The sequence below is a fragment of the Lepidochelys olivacea genome (genome assembly GCF_965140295.1).
Source record: "Lepidochelys olivacea isolate rLepOli2 genome assembly, chromosome: 3".
Lineage (NCBI taxonomy): Eukaryota > Metazoa > Chordata > Testudines > Cheloniidae > Lepidochelys > Lepidochelys olivacea.
In genome coordinates, this window is record NC_140413.1 from 182,930,183 (window position 1) to 182,956,405 (window position 26,223).

General features: G+C 39.4%; 1 protein-coding gene across 18 annotated transcripts in view; it reads left to right on the forward strand.

Moving 5' to 3' along the window:
* Positions 1 to 26,223, forward strand: part of NRXN1 (neurexin 1) — a 1,255,052-nt gene that overhangs the window by 632,633 nt on the left and 596,196 nt on the right. For all 18 annotated transcript variants that reach the window (XM_084623802.1, XM_084623813.1, XM_084623792.1 and 15 more), the window contains 3 exons: positions 3,109 to 3,231; positions 10,049 to 10,430; positions 10,902 to 11,092. In XM_084623802.1, coding sequence (XP_084479928.1) covers positions 3,109 to 3,231; positions 10,049 to 10,430; positions 10,902 to 11,092 — 696 coding nt within the window. The remainder of the gene's footprint in view (positions 1 to 3,108; positions 3,232 to 10,048; positions 10,431 to 10,901; positions 11,093 to 26,223) is intronic.

A 26,223-nucleotide genomic window follows, 5' to 3' on the forward strand; every position in this document is an offset into this window, starting at 1 on the left:
GTGAGTTAAAAGAACCATCTTTATACTTACAAACTGAACATGCTTGAACAGGAAATCAATGAGAAACAATAAACATGCAACATGCAGAAACAATAACATTACAGAGTCACACTCCAGGCCATTATAATTTTGCAGGAGAAATGCCACATTAGAAAGATAGGCAGATGGGGTGGTGGGGAGATTGCTCTGGTAGGTTGTTTTCTTAATAAGGTGGTTTGAAGCTGCTCAGATTTTTGGAACGTCAGAAGTAGTCCCAGCAGAGGAAATTAATGGCCAGAGTGTAGTGAGGCAGCAAAATTCATTGTGTGTCATATCTATATCTAATATATGAACACACATGTTCATTCTGCCTTCAGATGTGCAAATATAGCTTTCATGAAATACAAAGCCATTGTTTTCAGTTACACATTATTGATGACAAAATTATGGAATTTGGCTATTATTCTGTTTTTGTTGTTCAAAGTAAAGGTTACATCAATTAGTAATGTATTAGAATAACAATTGCCCAGTTATTTTTAACTTTTGTTGAGCTTTACAATTGTACAGATCTGGAAACAATAGAATATACAAGCATCAAGTGCTGAAGGTACAATATTCAGATGTAGTAGCAATCTGTGTTAAACAGCTGAAGAAGAACCATTGCTCTCAGAGGACTATTCCTGTAATGGATTCATGCTGTTACAAACCAAGGTTTTCCTCATAGCACAGGATGAGCTTTAGAAAATGTCAGCAAACACGGAGGGTGAATTTGGTCCAATATGTCTAATGGGGAAATGTCAAGTAATAGCAATAATAGAGAATAACCTCTATAGTGAACACCAGTTTTCAACCTTTGAGAAACAGTCATACAGTGTGAAGTTACCTGCTGAAGATCTATCTCCCTCCCCATGTGTAGTCAGAATAATACCCTCTCTACTGATTACAATTTGTGTTTATTTTTTTTCCTGCTTGGTGTGGAGGGGGAAACATGAGGCCCTCTGCACTACTTACACTCCACATAGGTGGGCAAGGAGCCTGAGCAGCCACACCGGGGTGCCTGCAAATTGTAGCCAACCACACTGCAATGAGCATGGGATCACCAGAGCCATGTTAGGTGATGGTTTTTCATTTGAAAAAAATTGCCTGTATTAAGAAAAGAATATGAAAACAAAGTGCAGCTTTTAAAGCCTCAGACAAAGCAGCAGGGACTCTTTCCAAAATGGGTTGAAAGTGAATTCCAGAGCTGCTTTGAAAGCTTTAAAGCATTAGGAAACCAAATAGCTGAACCAAACAACATTTGTATGCACCTGCAAATCCCACATTTCTGCATGGAAAACATTGCTCACATACACTAAATGTACTTGTTACTAAACTGCCTCTTTGAACACCTGCAGTTGCAAGAAGACATTTAAATTGAAGTGATCTTTTTTTAAACTTCAAAACTAGACGCAGTTCTTGCCTGTGGCCACGATTTTGGACTATGTGGAGTCCCTGTGGTCATGACTGAAGCTTGAAGTTAAAATGCCTCTGAGGATAGACAGCAGTCTCAGAAGTCTTTTGACATGGTTTCTAAGCTTTTTATGCTTTCTATCCAGCCACCAGTGACATGCTACTCAGCAGGGCGATTCCAAACTGGTGGCTAAGAACAAATGTTTGCGGGGCTTTTTACATTCCTGTGGGATGAAATCTAATGGCCCCTAAAAATTATGCACACTCATAAAACATGATGGGATTATATGAAGCGGGGAGTGGTTATTTATGTCATATAATTAATCAGGAAATTTATCATTTCTGGAGTGACTCATTTTATATTTAAATATTTATATCCTTTTTGTAGAGTGCACAGCTATCAGGGCTAGAGAAAAGAGCTCCCTCTTTATTTAGTCTGATCTTCCATTATAAGTGGTTTTCTAACTCCTTCCTTAACAGCTAAGACACTATCCTGGTGTGCTAGCCATGTATGTAACAATGTAAAATGGTCTTAGATTATGGATATAGATAATTTTAGGAGTTATATATGGAGAGGAACCTTTCTCCAACTTGCCCTTGCTTTTGTGGGATTCAGTCACTCAATATTGCTTTAATTAAGTATGTTTATTATTATAGTAATATTGCTCTTGCTATGTCAGAGTCATTTTGAAAATTCACAGACTCTATGATTTTGTTCACCCCGCCCCATCCGAGATCTCCATTCACTGATCATAATATTCTACTGTGCAATTTCCATACTCATTTCATTCTTGGAGGCATTTCCCTTAATATTATTATTTATGGTTTTCAGTGGTCGCAACTGTGTTATCCCAGATCAAATGCCACGCCTACATATAAAGCACATAGATTTTTAAAATTGAATATTTCTTACAACTTTTCAACGAAAGTCAATTGATGATGTTGCTTACAAAAATAGAAAAAAGAAAAGGAGTACTTGTGGCACCTTAGAGACTAAGCAGTTTATAAGACAGGTGTCCCAGTGTGAAAAAGAAAGGCGTACTTTGGATGTTGAAGTGTTGAATGACAACACTGAAGACATTTGTTAGGGGATGCTAGTGAAACATTTAGTGAAAGTAAGGGTAATAACACTGACCTTCCCAAAGGTCCAAACAAGCCTCACTTACTGCTATGGTACCTACAATCAAATAGAGGAAGTGATGTGATTAAAAATATTTCAGTCACAGTCATGCACCTTTCCCCAGTGGACTGGTTATGTTTATTGTAAAGCCAGTTTACATTAATATTCTGTTTTACACCAGTAATCCCATTGACATGAAGGTCTATTTGCCCGAGTACAGGATTGAGACCCAAATCTCTAACCATAGGTATGAGCTTTAAAATATACAACCAAAACATATGTATTGACTGTGCCTATTTATGACAGCCTGGTTCACTATATTTGCTTTAGCATTAAATAATGCTAAAAGTGTCCTAATGTAATGGTACTATATTTTGAGATTTGTATATACTTTGCTTGCCACTTTTCTTGCTTGTTATAACTGTCAATGAATTTTAACATTGGTCCAGCCAGTCTCTCTCTCTCTCTTTCTCTTTCTCTCTCTCTCTCCTTTCTCTCTGTGAGGTTCACATGTTGACTGATTTAAATATTCCATAATGACTGTTTGGCATATCCTACAGGCAAAGGTCCAGAAACCCTTTTTGCTGGCTATAACCTCAATGATAATGAGTGGCACACGGTACGTGTGGTTCGTCGAGGAAAAAGTTTAAAGTTAATGGTGGATGACCAACAAGCTATGACAGGTAGTGTGCACTTATACTTCATCTTACTGGGGGAAATAAAACAAAACATAAAAAATATTCTATAAATAATGGCCCTTATTCAAAGCCCATTAAAGTTAATGGGAGTGTTTCCACTGATTTTAATACACATTGGATAGGATCCAAAATGCATTCTGTGCAACAGTTAATAACCATCACAAGATACAACCAGAAACTAATCACAATTCACACTAGCTTTACTTTCTTAGGCGTAGATCAACTCACACTGAAGGCAATGGGAATTTTTCTGTTGACCTCAGTGGATGTTTGATAGGGCCCTGAGGGGAGTTCGGAGGAATTTATCCCGTGATAGAAGGTAATCAAACTGCCTTCTTCACCACTCAGATCCAATTTAAACTCCAATTAAATGCCAGGCTCTTTGCACTGGAGTAAATTTCACAGATGTTTCCAATTGTTGGGCACAATCTTTTCCCCTAACTTTTAATAAGTCTTACATTACCCAGCTTAAATAAATACATATTAGGCCACAATATATTCTTGTGTGTTAAAATGGTAATATATAGTCATCAAGAAATGTGAAAGTTAGAAGGCACTGCAAACACTTTAGCACTAACAATAATAAGTACATGAGGCAGTATTAGAGAGAACTTTTATTTGACTTTTCATCCTAAAAATGAAAAGGAGTACTAGTGGCACCTTAGAGACTAACCAATTTATTTGAGCATAAGCTTTCGTGAGCTACAGCTCACTTCATCGGATGCATCCACTTATGCTTATGCCACTAGTACTCCTTTTCTTTTTGCGAATACAGACTAACATGGATGCTACTCTGAAACCAATCCTAAAAATACAGTTAAAGAACATTAGTATAAAGGTACATTCTCTAGAATTAAACAATACCAGAGGTGGTCTACTGAAGGTGGGGTGGAATTTTGTCCAATACATGTAATTCACTTTGTGATGATCTCCAAAGAAAGGAGGTTGTCTAAAAAAGGGTGGATTCATGGGTTTGAAAAGAATAAAAATAGCACTGGAGTTGCACTATGATTGTGCATTTACTTAATCTGGCAGCTCAGACCATAGAGTTCATTGTGTGACCCTTTTTTTTGAGTGAAAGAAGCTGTTCTGAATAAAAAGTGACATCTAAAAACTTCCATATTTTTTCTGATCTCCTAATTGCCAAATTTTCATTTAAACATCATCTAGATAACAAAACTACCAGGAAGGTCTGTTTTTCTCTGAAATCTCTTTCCAGCTGTTCAAAATGGCTTCAGCAAAAGGTCAGCATTTAATTGAAGGCAACAGTAAATATTTTTAGGATACTACAATCTATAATGTTTCTTAAATTCTGATAAAGTAATTACAATTAAATGAAAAATATGACTAAATAAAACTATGTTCATGTGCCATTAAGGCTGTGAAGTTCTGGTCTTGAAATTTCTGTGACACAGATTTAGTATGGATAAATCCAGTTACGATTAGATATCAGGGTTATGGTCAAAGGTCCATGAAAGTCAATAAGGATCTTTTAAGTGACTTCAGTGGTCTTGGGCTCCAGACCTAAGGTTGCTTGACAGATTAGATTTCCAGGGCTATCATTTCTCCAGAATACCTCACATTCTGGTATTTTAAATGGAAAACTATTTATTTAAATCTATGATGATGATATAACATTTTATTTTAAAATTTAAGGTAGACCCTGATTTCTGTTACACTGAGCTACATCAGATATTGCCCTTCTGAAGGAAAACTAGGCTCAGTCCTGCCAGTTGAAAGTCGACTGACAGTTGTTTAATCTGAAAACATTTAATTTTCTCTTTCAAAATAATCGGACAAGTGTGTCTCTCTTTGTGAAGGGAAGAAATCCTCCTAAAAATGTCTCTTTGTGCAGTTAGTGGGAAAGCGTTGAAGAACACTTGAAAGATGTTGGGGATACCATTTACAGGGAGCCTGATAATCTGTGGGCTCTCTGTCCCCACTTCAATGAGTGTTAGGCTTTCTGTATGTAGAACCTGCACTGCCATGCTGGAGCTACAGAGTTGTTCCCTATTGAAGGCCACTATTGGGGTTACAAAAGATGTGGGGAGTTATTTTATATCTAAAGTTGTATTAGCCTTTCTTGTACAATTAACACATTCAGAAAGAAGAGTGAGTCATGAGCCCAGATTTCTGGGATGTATTTTATCCTTGTTCTCAAAAAAAAAGACAGACCCTTGATTAATTGAGAATGGGCAGAAGTGTTTGTCACAGCAGGGCAAAGCAGGATGGAATTATGAATGGTGGGAAGGCCACATCCCAACATAAATGTCTCATCTGATTGGTGGATATAGATATACTCATTCTTTCGGACTTACACCAGTGTAACTGACAGCAGAACTGAACCCTAAGACTTTGGGTCAGGAATACAGCTGGTAGAAAAATTTTCAATGGAACATCTTTCTATTGGAAAATTTCAATTTGAAATCTAAACATTCCGTGGGCACGTATCAATTTTGACAACATTTAGTTTTTGAAACATCAGTACTAAGAGTTTTGATTTTTCATTTAATAACTATTTTTGTTTAGATATTTTATTTTTATTTTTATATTATATCAATTACCCTAACAAGAACCAATTCCAACTACCATCTGACAATTACCAATTAGAATGCCAATTCCAAATAGCCATTTGGAATACCAGTCACTAATTTTTATATTATATTATACCCATAATCTTAACATATTATAATATAAAACATAAAAATGAAACAAAATATTTTAAAATTGGAATTTTTTTTTGTATTAACCCAAAAGAATTTTTGTGTAAATTTCATTTTATGGAAGATTTGATTTGGGGGGAAGGGGCTTTTTTCTTCACAAAGAAATTTCAAATTAGGACTAGCACAAGTGAAAAATAAGCAGCAGGAGTGTAGTAAAAGGAACTTTTAGGGGAAAAATGTAATTGTTGACTATGAATACAACTTGTGTTACTTGCAGTGAGAACTGCATATACATTCTTCCAAAAGCTGAATTTGACCGTAAATAAACAAATTTTCGGTTTCCTACCAAATTTATTTGAATAGAAATAAATAATGAACCTTACTGCCAGCAGAAAGACAGAATACCTTTATTTGTAGTTGTTGAACCAATAGTAGCTCTGTAGTTGGTTAATCTGGGTTTTCAGTTGTTTGTGTTCCTCAGGAGGAGTGTCTGGACCAGCATACAAAGTGATGAGGAAGGTGGGCCAAGGAAAGTCAAGAGGGATTCACTTTTATATGTATTGACCCAAACACATTGATGGATTTCACCCTGTGTCTCTGGCTGTGTAAATTTCACATATGTAGAATCCTTTGAATGTTGTCTCCTGTACCCATTGAAGTCAAGGCAAAACATCCACTTAAATGGTGCAGGGTCAGAGCTGAGCTTTGTTATTTTGCAAGTGAAGTAAATTTCATCCTGGGTGCTTGAGTGCAGCAAAGGCAGGCTGAAAAGCTTTGAAAGGCCTTACAAGTCTGTGTAAGGGACAGGTAATATATATTGCAGGCCTGTGGTACAGTGTGCGTGGGTGTGTTTTCTTACACCGGGACTAAAACTGAAAGGGAAAGTGTCAAATAACATCGGCCCAGAGTAAAGGCTTTGTAAGAAAAGATTTATACAAATTGAAATAAGGATTGAAATGTTTTTTGAGGAATTGTGTTTAAATTATCTATGAAGGGGTTTTAAGTTGTTTTGTTTAAATGTAAACCAACTCCTGTAATACTTAGGAACCCAAATGCTGCACCACTCTGCTAAGTACATGAGCCAGAGGGTGAAACTGACTATAAGCACAAAAGTGTATTTGAACAATTCAATTTCACTGTCCAACTTGAGTGAAGTGGAGAAGTAAGTAATGTGCGCAAGGAAATGGATTTTCCATTTTTTTAACAATTTCTTTTGAGAGGTCTCTGGTATACATTTTGATTAAATATAGATTTTAAATTAATCATCCAAAGTGCATCACAAAGCTGACATATGTAAAAACATTTTGGCTGTAAATCTGGCTTGGACCATGCATATGTGCACACCTGAAAGGATGCAGATAAGAGGCTAACTGCAAGATGTTACCTGCCCTAATTGTCTAAACTCATGAAACCTGCTTTTCAGGCTGTTTGGCAAAACATGAGGAAATACATTCAAGGGAGGTATGGTGTTAGTGCCAGACTTCCGGCTTTGCACAATTGGTGTATATGCCCCACTGCTACCACCAATCTGGGGAACAACTGCAGAAGACTCTGAGCCTTGATTAAATCAAAAAAGTAATTGTCTAGCCCATTTCCTTGTGAAAATAGCTTACCAATAAACTGATATAAACCAGTCTAACCCAATGACTAGATTGGGAAGAACAAGTAAACTGGACTCTGCTTCCTCAGCAGGATCCTGGGGCGACTAAGAATACCTCACCTCCTCCCAGCCACACCCTCCCATTCCCCAGTACACCTTTTTATGACACATGAATCGGTTCATTTTGTGATATGACCCAAACAATCATTAGGGATTATTAGTGAGACCATTACTAGAATACTGCATCCATTTCTGGTGTCCACATTTAGAAAAATATGTTGAAAAATGGCAAAGGGTTCAAAAAAGCCACAAGAAGGCTGGAAAAATGCACTACAGTGTAAGATGTAAGGAGCCTGATCAACTTAGCTTACTGAAATAAAGGTCTATAGGTGATTTGTTTAGGGTCTGTAAGTATCTACAGAAAAGAACCTATGGGTTACGGTGGATGAGAAGCTAGATATGAGTCAGCAGTGTGCCCTTGTTGCCAAGAAGGCTAACGGCATGTTGGGCTGTATAAGTAGGAGCATTGCCAGCAGATCGAGGGGCATGATCATTCCCCTCTATATGGCATTGGTGAGGCCTCATCTGGAGTACTGTGTCCAGTTTTCAGCCCCACACTACAAGAAGGATGTGGAAAAATTGGAAAGAGTCCAGTGGAGGGCAAAAAAAAAAATGATTAGGGGGCAGAAGAATGAGGGGAGATTGGATAGCTGCTTTTAACAACCTGAAGGGGGGTTCCAAAGAGGATGGATCTAGACTGTTCTCAGTGGTACCAGATGATAGTAGAAGGAGTAATGATCTCAAGTTGCAGTGGGGGAGGTTTAGGTTGGATATTAGGAAAAACTTTTTCACTAGGAGGGTGGTGAAGCACTGGAATGGGTTACCTAGGGAGGTGGTGGAATCTCCTTTCTTTGAGGTTTTTAAGGTCAGGCTTGACAAAGCCGTGGCTGGGATGATTTAGTTGGGGATTAGGTCCTGCTTTGAGCAGGGGGTTGAATTAGATGACCTCCTGAGGTCCCTTCCAACCCTGATACTCTATGATTCTTTGATGCTAAGAAAAAGGTTTCCAATTGAAGAGGGATCTTTAATCCAGCAGGCAAAGGCATAAGAAGATGCAGTGGTTGGAAGTTGAAGCTATACAAATTCAAAGTGGATAATTAACCATTGGAACAACTCATCAAGGGATATAGTAGATTCTCTATCACTTGAAATCTTTAAATCAGGACTGGATATATTTCCTAAATGATAGGGTCAAGTTCAACAACAAGTTATTGAGATTGATGCAGGAATTACTGGATGAGGGTCTATATAGACTCTGTTATTCAAGAGGTCAGACTAGCTCATAAGAACATAAGAATGGCCATACTGGGTCAGACCAAAGGTCCACGTAGCCCAGTTTCCTGTCTTCCAACAGTGGCCAATGCCAGGTGCCCCAGAAGGAATGAACAGAACAGGTAATGAAGTGACCCATTCCCTGTCTCTCATTCCCAGCTTCTGGCAAACAGAGGCTAGGGACACCATCCCTGCCCATCCTTGCAGATAATCATCATAATCCCTTGTGGCTTTTTAAAATCTTTGGGTGAAATCCTTGACCCACTGAAGACAATGGCAAAACTGCCGGTCACTTCAATGAGGGCAGGATGTCACCGTATAAATCTGTGAATGTTGCTAACATGCTCCAAAATACCTTTGGATAGTTGTGTGAAAATAGTGAGTTACTTTTGAGGGAGGAGAGGAAGGGAGTCTTCTTCTTCTTAGCATATGTGCAATGTGCCTCAGATGGTATATGACCCAGATTCATCACTGAATTTGGTCCACAGTTTGGATTGTTAGCTTCCCTGGCCAGGTACTGACAGGGAGTGTGATGTTATCGTTGATCCAGGCCTCCCAGGGAAGAGGTGACAAAAACTGTTTTTCAGATATGAGCCAAAATTTTTAGACTGATTTTAGCTCTTATCTCATTTAGTCTCAGCTGCAGTCCCATACACTACATGCCACACAAATTACACTTGCTCCTAGTAAAAGAAATCTGCACAGGTGGCTGAAGGCAACCAGAATCTATGATCTCATTAACAAACAATATTAAGGCAGATCTACGCTTAAAAGGGTGCAGTTTTTCCCATTTACATAGTTAATCCACCTCTGGTAGAGGTGATAGCTATGTTGAGAGGAGAAGCCCTCCTGTTGACATAGCGCTGTCTATACTGGAGTTTAGATCGGTATAACTGTGTCCTTAGAGGTGTGGATTTTTCACACCCCTCAGCTACGTAGTTATACCAAGGTACGTTTGTAGTGTAGATCTGGCCTTAGTGTGCACATATTTGGGGTGCACTTGAGGCCTGATCCAATACCTATTGACGGCAATGGAAAGTCTTCCAGTGACTTTAATAGGCTTTGAATCAGTTTAGGCAATTTTATATGAGGAGCCTGTGTGTTTTTAAAATGTAAGTCCTACAGATTTAAAAATTATTATGGATTTGCGACCATTTCACGTGCATCCATTTCAGAAACTAATGTTGTTTATTATTGTCATTTTAAGGTCAAATGGCTGGCGATCACACAAGACTGGAATTCCATAACATAGAGACAGGAATAATAACAGAACGCCGCTACCTGTCCTCTGTTCCCTCTAATTTCATTGGACATCTGCAAAGTCTCACATTTAATGGCATGGCATACATTGATCTATGTAAAAATGGAGACATTGATTATTGTGAACTAAATGCCAGATTTGGGTTCAGGAATATCATAGCAGATCCTGTCACCTTTAAAACAAAAGCAAGCTATGTCGCATTGGCCACACTACAAGCCTACACATCTATGCACCTTTTTTTCCAGTTCAAAACAACATCGCTGGATGGACTGATACTCTATAACAGTGGAGATGGAAATGATTTCATTGTAGTTGAATTAGTTAAAGGGTATGTACATAAGCCAAATAGTTTGGTTTTTTTTACTGTCCTTAGACCTGTTAAAATCATGAGGTTTAGATTGAAAACCTTGACCTTCCTAACTTGTTAGAATCTGGTTGGTAAACGTCCTCTGAATCTTTTTTTTTTTTAAAGGCTGAAATTTAGTTAAATATGAAAAGCAAGTAATAATATAGTTTGTATAGGACATAGACAAAAAATAATGCTAATGCACCCTGCTGTTTCAGCTAATAGTTAGAAACCTGGGGCTAGATCTTCAGCTAATATAAGTCAGTGTTGATTTCACTGGAGCTAAGTTCATTTACCCCAATTCAGAATCCAGCCCTTCATACTCAGCGTTGTTTTCCTCGCTTGCCAGTGACACTGAAAAAAAATCAAGGAAACAAAATATAGGGTGCCTTAATTTGTACCTTCTCAGGTATGCAAGAAAAACTAACTTTAAAAAAAATGTTCTTTATCCAGGTATTTACACTATGTGTTTGATTTGGGAAATGGTGCGAATCTCATCAAAGGAAATTCTAATAAACCTCTGAATGACAATCAGTGGCACAATGTGATGATATCGAGGGATACCAATAATCTTCATACTGTGAAGATTGACACTAAAATCACAACACAAAGCACAGCAGGAGCCAGAAACTTAGACCTCAAAAGTAAGTACAATAATTCTTGTGTAATATGTGGTGGGATACTTTGTAGATGGATAGTTATATTTTGTCAAGAGTAATTAAAGTTTACAGTGCTATATGAAGATTACTATAACTGATAATAATTAATATATCCACGTGAAATCAGTTTTTCATTATTATTTCTCATTAGTCTTACACTCTCAATTCAGTAATAATGCACGGTTATGTAAGATCAAAAATGCAGAGAAAAAATTTCAACTTTACACTAGGCAGGAAGACAGGAGAGTGATAAGAACACAAAGCTTTAGGACCCCGTGAAAAAAAATCCAATAGGTGAAGTTAATAAGGATGAAAGCAGTAAGGGTCTATAGCAATTAAATAAGTCTATAGAAATTACTCCAGATTTCTATAGAATTAAATTGAGAATCACGTCCTCACTGTAGAATTCTAAAAATTCTTTCCACAGTCCTAAATGCCATAAACACTCACAGAGAGCACAGTCCAAGAGCTGGAGTAGAAGCGTAGCAACATTATAAAACTGCCCTGTCCTTACTTGTTGTTTGGGAGAAATTCTGACCTGAAGCCTGTTATTTAGTATTTTCCATAAAGCCCGTTTATTAGAGCTTGTAAATGAGGGAAGTAAATACTGTATTACCCTGAGTGCTCTGTTCCGTTACCTGCTAATTCTTACCATTTGGTATAATAACTTGCATGAAAAGCAGTTTTGTGCTAATTCTCAAATAAAAGAAACATTTTGAAATATCAGATGCCTGGAACATTAAATGTATGTGTATATTTGTGTAGGTACAGATCTCATTTAAATAAATAACAGTTTTAAAGATTAAAATAATAATCTTGTCAACCAAATTTTGTGTGAATGAGTGAACTGAATAGTAATTTGATTGGCAAGAATGGCTCTTAAGGAATCAATTAGGGTTGGATGAATACAATACATATTTGAAAGAATGTGTAAATATGTATTTTTTAAAATGTTCTACAAATATATATAACCAAGAAAATTTATTCTGATGTCATGGTAAAATATTCTGTATTTGATAACTTTTTATATAAAAATATATTTCTTAGGAAATACAAAACTAATAAATTAAGATGAAGAAATCTACATTTCATAACATTCAGGTTAGGACACTAATTGGCAAAATGCAGATAATTCAAAGTTGATATTAATATTCCATTTTGAGCTCACTGAATTTTCTTTTAACCTCCTTCTGAGTTAAAGATAATGAGCTGACCTAGGTAATTATTGTGGATTTTATGATATTTCACATTTGATATTTCACTTTCCCATCAGTGGCTTCCTTATCAGAAATGCTTTGTTTACAAGTCTAATCAAGATTTTCTAATTGCTAGCGCTGCAGCTTAATTGTGGCATTTGAAAATCAAATAGTGTTCTTTCTGCTTTCTATATCTTTGCTCTAATTATGGACAATTACAATTCAGGAATCAGAATCAGATTTTCAAAGTTATTGTTGTAGAATGAGACAGAAAAAAATCCAGCTTGTTTTTCCACAGCTATACAGGCTCTGCAAGTGTGTGTGTGTGAGAGAGAGAGAGAGAGAAAGAGAGAGAGAATATGTATGTGACTATAAAGCCAGATTTTGACAGTAGATTAAACGGATACAGCTTGGAATATGCATATTGTCATGAGCTTATAAGAGAAGTTAAACATTTTTTACTTATTTTATTGTATCACAGCTACATCTTAATATTGTTCATACATAGTGTTGTTGATTTTTTCTTATGTTACTTTATAAAAATTAGTTGAGTTAAAGATATTATGCTTAATACGACACTAGAGGGCACTATTATGTCACAAAATATGCTGCTTGGTGTATTCATGGAAAGATAAATGCTGCTGGCAGTTAGGATAGACTATAAAATCCAACATTCCTTTGTTTTCTTCACATTTGAAATTCCACAATATTCTCTCTGCATGCAAACACATCCATTGCTCATGGATTTGCTAACATTGAGGCTGCAGAATTTCAATGCATAAATATTGAGGAACATGAAAGTGTATCAACATTTTAAACTAGGGAGGTGAATTATATTAGACACTGACTTTCTGGTGGAATTTTTCTGTAATTTGCCACACAGCAAAAAATCTTTGGGTAAAAGAATAATAATCCTCATGATACAGTAAGTGACCTTGTTCAAACAGACTTTCTATCATAAAACAGGTTTCAGTCTTTCCCTCGCCAGCAGTACTGTGTGTTTGAGGGATTTTTATTTTTAATGAATTAGTATGTCTTGTTTCATCAGCATAATTAAATCATGACATAAGAGATATAAAGTGAGTGGGGGTTTTATTTGTTTTGTTTCATAAAGTTGAAGAATTTCAACAAGTCAAATGGGAGACTGGACATTCTATAATGGGAAAGCCCAGTTACATTTCACTGGTATTTCCTCTTTCTTTTTTTATTCCTTTTGAATTATTCCTCCATACCATTCTTTATTTCTTTTAAATGACAATAGCACTCCTCTGGTGTATTACATGCTGATCCTGCAAACACTTATGCATCTGTTTAACATGAGTAGTCCCACTGACTTGATTTTACATGTTAAGCACATGTGTAAGTGTTTGCAAGATCAGGACCTCTATCCATTTGGGCTGTGGCCACACTGCTAAACTTCCACTGGTTCTACCACCAGTTCAACTTAATTGGAGTTAGAACTAGCAGGAACATTACTGTGTACAAAAGTGCTTGCCCATGGTAAACGTATATATACCTTGGCCCCCACCAGTTCTGACACCAGTTCAGCTGAAAGGGAACTAAGTACTGCCTGAAATGTTTGTGTTAAATTCCCTAGTGTAGACATAGTCATAATATCCATCAACTGCTGGATATTCAAGTAAACACCAAAACAGGAGATGGAGCAGTATTAGTGTGCTTAGAATCTAAGAAATGGGTTATTTCTTTTAGGAGAGAAAATGAGCAGACTGGATTAATGCCTCATTATTCTGATCTGTTCCTATGTTTGTGTGTAGAATTATAATGGATAGCCTATGAAGAGAAATGAGTCTTAACAACAAAAGCAGAAAGAAAAGGAGGACTTGTGGCACCTTAGAGACTAACCAATTTATTTGAGCATAAGCTTTCGTGAGCTACAGGCTGTAGCTCACGAACGCTTGTGCTCAAATAAATTGGTTAGTCTCTAAGGTGCCACAAGTCCTCCTTTTCTTTTTGCGAATACAGACTAACACGGCTGTTACTCTGAAACAAAAGCAGAACAAGTCAGGCATGCATACCTGCAGAGTTACAGCAAAAGGTTCTTCGGTGTGAGTTTTTTGGACATACTCCCTATCCTGTTGTCAGTATAGCTCAAATGGTTCACACACTCATAAAGTCCAGCCCACAATTTAAAGGTTCCAGAGTTCTTCTCTAAATACACTTTTTTATTCCTCTTTGTTTCCTGTACTGACAATGTGCTCTCAGAAGCCATGCAAGTTCAGGTGACCTACCTGCTGTGTTTAAAGTAATTCAACAATCTTAGTGAAGTTGAGGGGGTTGCCTGGGTGTAACTGAGGGCCCATCATTTGCAGGTCCCTTACTACTGCCAAAGGAAAATGTTGTCCTCATTCAACTGTACATCTTTCTACACCTTTAGTCATAGGTGCTGGAACTCGGAATGCCTGGGGCGCTGCCGCACCCACTGTCTTGAAGTGGTTTCCATCATATACAGGGCTTACAGTTTGGTTCAATGGCTCTCAGCACCACCACTATACAAATTGTTCCAGCACCCCTGCCTTTAGTAACTCCTCTGTCTCCAACCTTTGCCTGTGTTGATAAACCCAACTCGTGGTTTTGTCTCATCCTCTTTCTATTAAATGTTTCAAAAGCAGATGTACAACTTTGGTGAGGAAATCCTCAAACATAACTCTGTCTCCTCTTTCTCTCCTAAACTTTAACCACCCATTTGCCTCTACTGTGCATAATCTAAACATTATGCTTGACCCTGACATTAACTTTTTAGGCCAAAAATCAGAATTACTTCACCTTGAGAAATTCCAATACTTCAACATTTGCTTTCATCCAAAATCGGGACAAAAACTTGAAATGTCAATTTTTTTCACAGAATGAAAAGGTGGAATACATTTTGATTCAGAAATGTTGAAACATTTTGTTCCAGCTCAGATCAGTTTGACATTGAACTGCGTCTGCCTGAGCTACCTGTGCAGCCTCCAGGGTGTCTCATGGATAGCTTGGGTGCTTCATGCCTCCATCCTTGCTTCAGCTCAGGCCCTCTGTCATCTGTCCCTTCATATGATTTTGCAATGTTTTTGCTTTCATTTGCCTTCTCTTCTGCCTCTTTAACAGTCTGGAATAGCCTACAGTCTGAAACATCTGAAAGAAAACCGTCAAACGGCCGGTGTGACTCCAGGGATCTCAGAGCTGTATATATTTGGCCCAGTGTCCCTATTTAGCAATGAAAACATCCTTTCAAACTTGCTATGAAGATTTAGTAGCCCATGTGTGCACAAATCTACACCTTTTACCATGATAATTGGTGATAATGAAATAACCTAATAACATTTTACTTGGCTGTCAAAATATGTTACTCATGCTGGGTGAGTGGATAGAATTTTGCAAGGCTGAACTAAACCAACTAGTTAACGGAGACGTGAATTGTCCTAGCAGTGGAAATTGAACCTGAAATGATTTCAGTTTTCTACAACATTTGTTTCTATTGTTTTATCATCAGCCTCATATTATGTATTCTGCCACATTATGTATTTCACCTTCTCTCCAGGTCTCTGTCAATGGCAGGGGTCTTTCCCATTTATGACGGCTACTGCTACACTTGGGGCTGGTTTGCGTAGATATACTTGTGGAACTCACATCAAGCTAGCAGGCCAGAAACAGCAGTGTAGCTGTGGTAGCACAAGCGGTGGGGTTGGCCGCACAGACTGGTTGCCCAAACACAAACCGGTCTGAATCTTGTGGGTATGTACTCAGGGCAGCTAGCCCACGCCACCACTCCCCCCTGCCCAGGCTACTGCACTTACACTACTAGTTCGAGACTGCTACCTCAATGAGAGCTAGCATGAGCGGGTCTGAGACCTAGGAATTACACCCCTAGCTTGTAGCCTGAGACCCAATGCTTTGCTTTACTGAAAAGCAAAGAACAATATTTTACTTAAAAGTGCAGACTTGTACAAATGAACAAGCATTAGCCATAAACTTTTTCCGAATCAACATGCATAAGTTAATTCCAGTGCCCTTGCCAGAGGGATGTGAACTCTTCATGCAGAAATAGCTTTTTTTTCTAGATGCAGAATTCCAGATACTGTTACCTGTAAACATGGTGGGTGAGATGTCATCGTCCATATTTCTTCATAATCTGACCCACCTCCTATCCCCTAAAACCCAAGGTCCCCACATACAGTGACAAACCCTGCCAGTGTCTTCCTAGTTATAGAATGTACTATGACAGTGGAACCAGTGTGACTGAAATGTGCAGGGGAAGTGGGGTAAGAGTTAAGAGATGCATAGTTCCATGCATCCCACTTTGTGGTACTCTCCATGAATAGGCAAGGAAGTCAAGATTGTGGCCTGAGGATTTACTATAATGTAGGCTTCCATTTCTGCTTTCCATTGAGAGTGTGTGTCCCTAATTGACCTGTGTTACTTAACTGAGTGCAATTAAGGGCTGCCTGAAACCTGTTAGAATCTCTCTCCTGGTGCATGGTGGGGGGAGACAAACCGCTACAAGGCTGGAGGCAGCAGGGAGAGAGGCTTCTCCAGTGTGAGAGACTGCGCTCCTCCCCATAGAGGAGATACCCAAAACCCAGTGCCTGTTTAGGGGAAGGACTGACACTCCAGGGCCAGTGACAGGACAACACTTGTCCCAGTGAGGGGCCCAGTGAGGGGCCCTTTTGTTTTGGTGTGTTATAGACTTTTTCCCTTTGTTTGGCAGAGGAGTACTCCTCAGGCCTGCCCCGAGGCCTACCAGGAAGTCTCTGAGAAACAAACCCCAAAGAGGGAAGACAGACACGCTCCAGAGTGGAGGGCTTATTTACCCCAGGTCCTGTCCCTGCCAGAGGAGGGAGCGCTAAGGCTGGTGAGGCAGAAGGGGTGCCTTGCCACGGTGTGCAGGTGAATGAAAGCTACTCCAGCCATTGGTCTACACTTGCAGTATTACTAATGCCAAGCATTCAGAAATCATTAGTCAGCCCCCACAAAAATAATAAGATTGGCATAAGAACCATGAGATTTAAAAAATACTAATTTTGTGGTTCTTTTGATTTATCTTCTAGTGTTTGAGACTTTAAAGGGTCACTTTTTCAAGTTTTTTTCTGAAGTTGTGATGGCTAGAAACTTGTATTTTAATCAAAGCTGAGATACTCATCTAATCAAATGAATCCAGAAGCTAGGAATTTAAGAAAATCACCAAAAGTCAGGATAGTCTCAATAAAATCTCTATAGTTGTCTACACTGCAGTAGCCTCTGGAGTGCAATTCTGCAGCTGCTCTGTAGCTGGGGAAATTCCTTCCCTCTGGCCCCCACCCCCAACTCATTTACTCAGCACCCAGCTGGTTTAGGTGGTCTGGATGCTGGCCTCTGAAGCCTTCTGAAATGCCCAAATCCATAGGTTTATACCAGTAATGTGTGAACCTCAAAAGCTTTGAAATGCATCTAAGAGGTTATTCAAAATGTATCCTAATGACACAGTATCTGAACCTTTTGAGGAGGTCTGTCTGTCTGCAATCATGGCCTAAAACCCTTCCCCCAAGAATTGACAGTTTTCCCCCATCTCTAAATAAACCCATGAACTTGGTTCAAGCCTATCTGAGTTATATTTTTTTTGAACTTGCTCCTTGAAATCTCTGAGGGGCACCTTCCAAATCTTTTCTTAAAAATATGCAGTGTTAGTAGTACTGTGTAACTCCCTTAAAGGGTCCTCGAGTGCTGACTCAGCAGCCTTATTGCAGCAGTAGCTGATTCATGTAAAAGTTTTTGTAGACTATTTGAAGGCAATTGGATGGGCGAGAGGTTTGGTAATAGGATACTAAGCCTTTCACTTCCATCAGATTCGGTCCCAGTACACATTCGGAGTCACAAAGCTTTTTAACATCTGATAACTGCTTAATGGTCTATAAAGGGGACCAGGTGAAGCCCGAGGAAGGGGGAAGAGTTCTGAAGAGATGACTGATCCTTGAAAATCCCTCTTTCAACTGGACAGGGATGATCTACATACAGAGGAATCCCTTTTTGTGTACATCTTGAAAGCATAAACTGGGCTAGCATTAGGTGTTTGCTGTCAAAAAGAGAGTGAGTGATTATGGAGGAACTGTCTACAGGAAACAGGAAGAGAAATCTGGATACCGTATAGCATGAAAACACAGCTTCATGGTATTTTGTCTGGTTTTTAGTTGTATGCAATTTAGAGGTGTGTTGAGAGCAGGAATACAATGAAGGGCATTTGGAATGCTTGAACACCTCATCCCCACACACAGCATAACCACCTCCCTCCTTCACATTACAGTGTGAAATAATTGGCATAGGGTTGATTCTATGGGAGATGGATTATCACACACATTTATGTGGCAATTAAATTTTATTATTTACCGCTTAGCATGCACCACCAACATTGGACAAACAGATTGCTTTAGTTTTAAATCTGCTTAATCTCTGTCAATACTGATGCCTTCCACTTCCTCTTCCTAACAAAATGTTAAAGTCAGGAGAAGTACAATCACTGGGGTTGAGTCAGTTCTCTTTGGTGTGGTTTGTTGTATCTTGTATCAGAATCTGTTATTTAAGAGCTGGATTCTGGCTTTAGGTGCATTCCTGATCAAGGTTTCTAAGCTGCACCATGCCAAGAGTAGTCCTGAGAAACATTGTGACTTAGACACCCCTCTCCTTAGCACTCCCTCTACTCTGTTCAAAACTCAGCTGCTACGGTCATCTTCCTTCTCATGTTTCTGACCACTTAGCTCCACCCCCTTTTTAGAATAGTTTCTGTGAAATGTGAAGTTTTTATCCAACATAAATAGATTTGCTCTAAGGCAGTGAGTTGGGTGGGAAAATGCAGCAGGGAGGGGAAATGACATAGCAGCAGCACAGGGGGACAGTAGTAGATAGCACAGCAGGTGCAGCCAAGGTATGAAGTAGTGGAGGGCATGGCAACAGCAGGAGAGGAGACTGAAGACAGCAGCACAGCTGAGGCTGGTGAGGGAAGTCCGCAGGGCAGCAGGTAATAGGTAGCACAGTATGATCAGGGGAGTTGGAGAAAAGTGGAGCAGCAGATATGAGTTTTACCTCTAACCTGGAATATGACATACTGTCAAATGAGAAGCAAAAGAATCTGCACTATGCTCCTTCTCATTGTGCCCATCAAAGCTAATAATTCTCTGGCACCAACCTCATCTATTTGCCTTTGGTATATGTCATTGTTTGCAAAGCTCCCATGAATATTAAAAAGAATGAGTAGTGTCAGTCAAGGAGGAGGAATATCATTAATAAATTCTCTTGATAAGCAGCACTGTAATCTGTGCTATATGCTGAAAAGGAATGAATATATAGAGCGCCCAGTAGACAACCACAGGGAAGTATTTTTCTTCATGATGGAGGGTATGGAAGGCACAATGCACAGTGGAAGACATCCTCTGTGCTATAAGGAGTAGATCTCAGCCAGCCTTATATTATGGATGAGATGGAAATGAGGCAGGCGATAGGATTGAGGGCATATATTTCCCTAGAAGAGAGTGACATTCTAACCCAGGTTCATTCCTGTAATTACACAGTTCTATTCCTGCAAATACATATCACCTCTTTGCCTTGGTTTGTTAGCAGCATGGAAAGTATCAAAGACACAAGGCAGCACCTCACACATTGCACAACTGGTAGTATCCCAAAGCACTTGAAAGAGCAAATAATTCAGTGAAAACTATCCAAAAACTCTGGCAGTGAACAAGTAGTCCTTTCCATTTGCAATTGCTAAGGTGAAGGGTTTTGAAGCTGCTGGAATTTGCACTTACAAGAGAGGAAATATCCCAAAGACCTTACTTTTCTTCCCAAAAGTGTGCCATTGAGTATAAAAGATACACGTTCCTATGTGGTACTGATAATAAAGTTTGGATTCTCAGAGGTGACAAATAAAGTGGGCCTAAGCCACCACACTGTGTGCTGTTCCTCTTCTCTCGATAACTTGTCTAGTGGCAGACTGAGTCCATCCTCTCATGGAACTAACATGAAGCAGGTTTGTGAACAAGGATCACATTGTATTGCAGGGGTGGTCATCCCTTTTAAGGAGAAGTGGGGATTGGGTCCTGTCTATTCCAAGACATACCCCTTTAAAGTTCCAGGAGTCTGGAGCAGGTGAGTGGCCTAGGGAATGGCAGAGACAGATGCTGGAAGAGAAGATTTGGTCCCAGGGTAGTAGTGTCTGAAGACGGGGAAAAACACAGCAGCACCCTGCCATGAGAGGAAAGTGATCAGGAACAGCCAGCATGGATTCACCAAGGGAAGGTCATGCCTGACTAATCTAATCACCTTTTATGATGAGATTACTGGTTCTGTGGATGAAGGGAAAGCAGTGGATGTATTGTTTCTTGACTTTAGCAAAGCTTTTGACACGGTCTCCCATAGTATTCTTGTCACCAAGTTAAGGAAGTATGGGCTGGATGAATGCACTCTAAGGTGGGTAGAAAGCTGGCTAGATTGTCGGGCTCAACGGGTAGTGATCAATGGCTCCATGTCTAGTTGGCAGCCGGTATCAAGTGGAGTGCCCCAAGGGTCGGTCCTGGGGCCGGTTTTATTCAATATCTTCATAAATGATCTGGAGGATGGTGTGGATTGCACTCTCAGCAAATTTGCGGATGATACTAAACTGGGAGGAGTGGTAGATACGCTGGAGGGGAGGGATAGGATACAGAAGGACCTAAACCAATTGGAAGATTGGGCCAAAAGGAATCTGATGAGGTTCAATAAGGATAAGTGCAGGGTCCTGCACTTAGGACGGAAGAACCCAATGCACAGCTACAGACTAGGGACCGAATGGCTAGGCAGCAGTTCTGCGGAAAAGGACCTAGGGGTGACAGTGGACGAGAAGCTGGATATGAGTCAGCAGTGTGCCCTTGTTGCCAAGAAGGCCAATGGCATTTTGGGATGTATAAGTAGGGGCATAGCGAGCAGATCGAGGGACGTGATCGTTCCCCTCTATTCGACATTGGTGAGGCCTCATCTGGAGTACTGTGTCCAGTTTTGGGCCCCACACTTCAAGAAGGATGTGGATAAATTGGAGAGAGTCCAGCGAAGGGCAACAAAAATGATTAGGGGACTGGAACACATGAGTTATGAGGAGAGGCTGAGGGAGCTGGGATTGTTTAGCCTGCAGAAGAGAAGAATGAGGGGGGATTTGATAGCTGCTTTCAACTACCTGAAAGGGGGTTCCAAAGAGGATGGCTCTAGACTGTTCTCAATGGTAGCAGATGACAGAACGAGGAGTAATGGTCTCAAGTTGCAGTGGGGGAGGTTTAGATTGGATATTAGGAAAAACTTTTTCACTAAGAGGGTGGTGAAACACTGGAATGAGTTACCTAGGGAGGTGGTGGAATCTCCTTCCTTAGAGGTTTTTAAGGTCAGGCTTGACAAAGCCCTGGCTGGGATGATTTAACTGGGAATTGGTCCTGCTTTGAGCAGGGGGTTGGACTAGATGACCTTCTGGGGTCCCTTCCAACCCTGATATTCTATGATTCTATGATTCTATAGGCAGGTTTGAAAAGCCTCATGCTACAATACATGTGCTCTGGAGTCTGTGTAAACATAACTTAGATCTTTGTCAATCTCTCTTGAATGTATTGCCTTTGCTAATGGGCTGTGGCAGAGTGTATTGATGCCACCCAGAGGCTGGCAGGGCAGGGATTGACCGTGCTACTGTGGCTAGAGGAAGGACTGCATTTTTCTCCCCTTAATATGTGGCTTTGCAAGGCTAGACTACCTGTGAAGGGGTTAATTAATCCTGATCCTCAGGCACACTAGCGTGGGATGTGTTGTGGAGGCTCACGGGGTTGAGCGTAGAATGTAAGATATCTGTGAAGAAGGATAGAGCGGACAGATGTAGGTGGGAAGTGAGAACAGGGTTTTCCTCTTATTCTCTGGATTTTGGCTGAAATGAGACACACTTTAGACCTTGGTTTGGGCTGTCCCAAGAGTCAGAGCATTCTTTACATTTACTCTTCTGTTTTATGATTAAGTTTGTGTAAAAAGGTGTTTAAGCTTCACCTACAAGGGCAAAGTCCTTTCTTGCTCTGACCTGCCTGTCACACAAGGCAAATCATGTGTGAGGGAGAGAAGGCGCAAATACTAATTAATCACCTAACTCCTGTTGGAAATTAGTGTGGGTTAGATGCTTAACTGCCATTTGTGTCTGTGAAATTGTCCCCCAAGGTCAATTAAAGATGGACATTTTACACCTCAGCTGTGTTTAGGATAGTTAGAGTCTTTGACTTATCAAAGAAATATTTAGGATGTGGGAAACCTACTGACAGCTGCCCCTGGTGTTAACACCCATTCTTTCCCTCCCCCGCCCCCATTGCACCTTATAATTGCTTGAAAAACAAAGGAATCTAGTCCCAACTCAAGCTCTGCGTTCTCACCATAAGAGTTCCACCTGGTACCTGCTTGAGCAACTATTCAAGCCACAAACAACTGTGAATGAATAGGAGTACTTGTGGTACCTTAGAGACTAACAAATTTATTTGAGCATATGCAACCTAGTTACAGTGCCATTCTCCCTAGCAGACGCAAACTTAGGACCATTCCCTTCCTGGGCTTTAGTTGAATCCAGAACCAACTCTGAGACAACTGCACTATTCTCAACCATTACAGGCTGAAAGGCATGAAGGGAAATATGTTCACAAATATATCCATCACTATCTCTGAGTCCTATGCAACACCATCCAAAAAAGCTCCAGGAACGACTTCTTTATTTTGGTCTGATGAAGACACAAGTTGTGGTTCCTGTCAAATCTTCATTGCCTGTTTCTCTATAGTAGGAACCACATCTGAATGAACAGTATTATTCACCCAAAGTACTGAGCCTTTCCTTGGCACAACAAGAAAAAGGTATTGCCAACAGTGAATAAAGTTGCGGTACAATATCTTAGCTAACTACCCTCAAATATCTACTCTGTCTACTCGGAGTACATTTTATATGCTGCTGGCACTTTTATGAGGCAATGACTAAACAAATTCTCTCTCTACAAGTAATTTGAAGACAGTGATGTTTATCAAAATCAACAAATAGCCTTTGCCCCCGAGAGCATGCAATATAGAAGGTCTTGGCTGATGACTGATCCATGGGGGAGAAGCAATGCATATGTCATTAATAGCATGTTAGTGATGAAGATAGTGCCAAAAAGTAAGAATTATTTACTAAAATCAGTAAAAAAAAGGATGTGGGCCACTCTGTCCCAAAGTTTTATTTTAAATTTCATTGGTTCAGCCTTCACAACTCTTTTAGTTTCCTCGCTGAACAAGTGCAGCAAATTAAAAAGATCTTGGGGGGGTGGGGAGAAGGGGGAAATTGTGTATAAGTTGTTTACTAGGTGAACATTAGTACATTTGTTTCTGTATCACTTATGTGATACAGTGGTTCTGTATCATTTTTTCCATAGCAGTTTGATACAAATAATTTACAAGATAAGCTCAGAAGCTTGATTGATTTATTAAGCAGTAAATCTTAACTCTCTATACTGAAAATGGCATCTCAGTATATGCACCAAAGGCTCTAGTCAACTACAAATGAAATCAGTGGAAAAACTTTCATTGACTTCAGGGAGAATTGGATTTCACCCTAACAGAGGTTTTCTTTGCCATCATTGTGGTATCCCTGACCCAGCAGCATGACTCTTAGCACTACCTGTACTACTGTCTTCCTTCACTCCTTTTCCTTTACTGCTTGCCTCTGCAGGTTGTAATATACATGTCCTCTAGAAATACTGGTACTTATTTATAGTGCTGAATCAGAGGATTCAAAAAAGACATAAGAACATAACAGCCATACTGGGTCAGACCAAAGGTCCATCAAGCCCAGTATCCTGTCCTCTGACAGTGGCCAATGGCAGGCGCCCCAAAGGTTATCATCAAGTGATCCATGCCCTATCACTCAATCACTGTTTCTGGCAAACAGAGGCTAGGGACACCATTCCTGCCCATCCTGGCTAATAGCCATTGATGGACCTAGCTTCCATGAATCTATCTAGCTCCCTTTTGAACCCTGTTATAGTATTGGCCTTCACAACACCCTCTGGCAAGGAGTTCCAGAGGTTGACAATGCGTTGCATGAAAAAATACTTTCTTGTGTTTGTTTTAAACCTGCTACCTATTAATTTCATTTGGTGGTCCCTTATTCTTGTGTTATGAGAAGGAGTAAATAACACTTCCGTATTTACTTTCTCTATATCACTCATGATTTTATAGATCTCTATCATATCCCCCCTTAGTCGCTTCTTTTTCAAGCTGAAAAGTCCCAGTCTTATTAATCTCTCCTCATACTGAAGCCGTTCTATTACCCTAATCATTTTTGTTGCCCTTTCCTGAATCTTTTCCAATTCCAATATATCTTTTTTGAGATGGAGCGACCACATCTGCACACAGTATTCAAGGTGTGGGAGTACCATGGATTTATATAGAGGCAATATGATATTTTCTGTCGTATCTGTCCTTTTCTTGATGATTCCCAACATTCTGTTAATTTTTTTGACTGCCACTGTACATTGAGTGGATGATTTCAGAGAACTATCCACAATGACTCCAATATCTCTTTCTTGAGTGGTAACAGCTAATTTAGACCCCATCATTATATATGTATAGTTAGGATTATGTTTTCCAATGTGCATTACTTTGCATTTATCAACATTAAATTTCATTTGCCATTTTGTTGCCCAGTCACACAGTTTTGTGAGATCCTTTTGTAGTTCTTCGCAGGCTGTCTGGGACTTAACTATCTTGAACATGGAAATGACCATGCTGCTAAATGTTTGACCAAGAATGAAGATGCCTCTATAATATTGACTTTTATAATAGAAATGGAAGGAGAATTATGAGGTTAAGGAATATTTTCTCCTACTTATAGACCTCTTCCTCCAAGCATGCCTGGATAACAGAAAAGGAATCCTCTGTTTTTTCTACCCTTTGCCTCTTTCTTTTCTTCCTTTGCTACTTCTCTGTCCTTATTTGTCCTTTCCAGATATGTTACTTTGAATTCTTTTTTTTTTTAATTAAAAATGTCAAGATGAATTTGAAGACAGTACAGGAGTATATGTGAAAAAATCAAAATAATTCTAGGAGGAAAACAAATTCTGAAAAAAAAAAAGAAACCTTTTGCTCCAGATAAATTATGGTGGTTAACTTTGTAACTTAATAAACAATTTATCTCTTTTGCGTTTTTTTCCAGATGTTAAAAAAGAAAGAAAGAAAATAATTGGACATAAAGTTGGTTAATTATAGGCAACCCATGAAGCACTCTAACATTTGTACTAGTAATAGGGTTTACTTTGGGTAGGCTGCAGCCTGTAGAAGGTGTCCAGCTCTCTTACCATTGAACAGATAAGTCATTCCCTCCAGTGAGGACAGTAGTTCACATAGACAATATGCAGACAAATAAACAGACACAAATTTAGAGCCTGTTCCTCCAAGTGCTTAGATCATGTAACTCACATTGAAGTCTGTGGGAGTTACCTGTATGGGGAGCATGCAGGAGGAAGGCCCATAATGTGTGATCATATGTAGACAGAGATATTCAGCATGAATGTCTTGTGTAGAGAGTTTACAATTCACTGTAAACAAGAGAAAAGCAGGTGTAAGAGAGTTTGGAGCATGGTCTGCTGATCCCGCTTTCAGTAGACAACGGGCTAAATTCTCCTCTGACTTACTCGTCCTGTAACCCCCAATGGTGTTTACTGCATATACTTGATTTCTACTTAGCAACACTCAGAGATTCTGCCTTATTTTCATTTTCTGATGGATTGAATTATGTAGAGAATCTAATTGTCCCTTGTGAATGTGGAATTAAAGCCTTCATGGAAAATAAAGAGGGTGTGTGTGTGCTATGACAGTGGCTCTCTCTTTTTCAGTGGAAAATGTGAACAAGTCACAAAGAAACAACAAAAATGCTTTTTTTCAAAA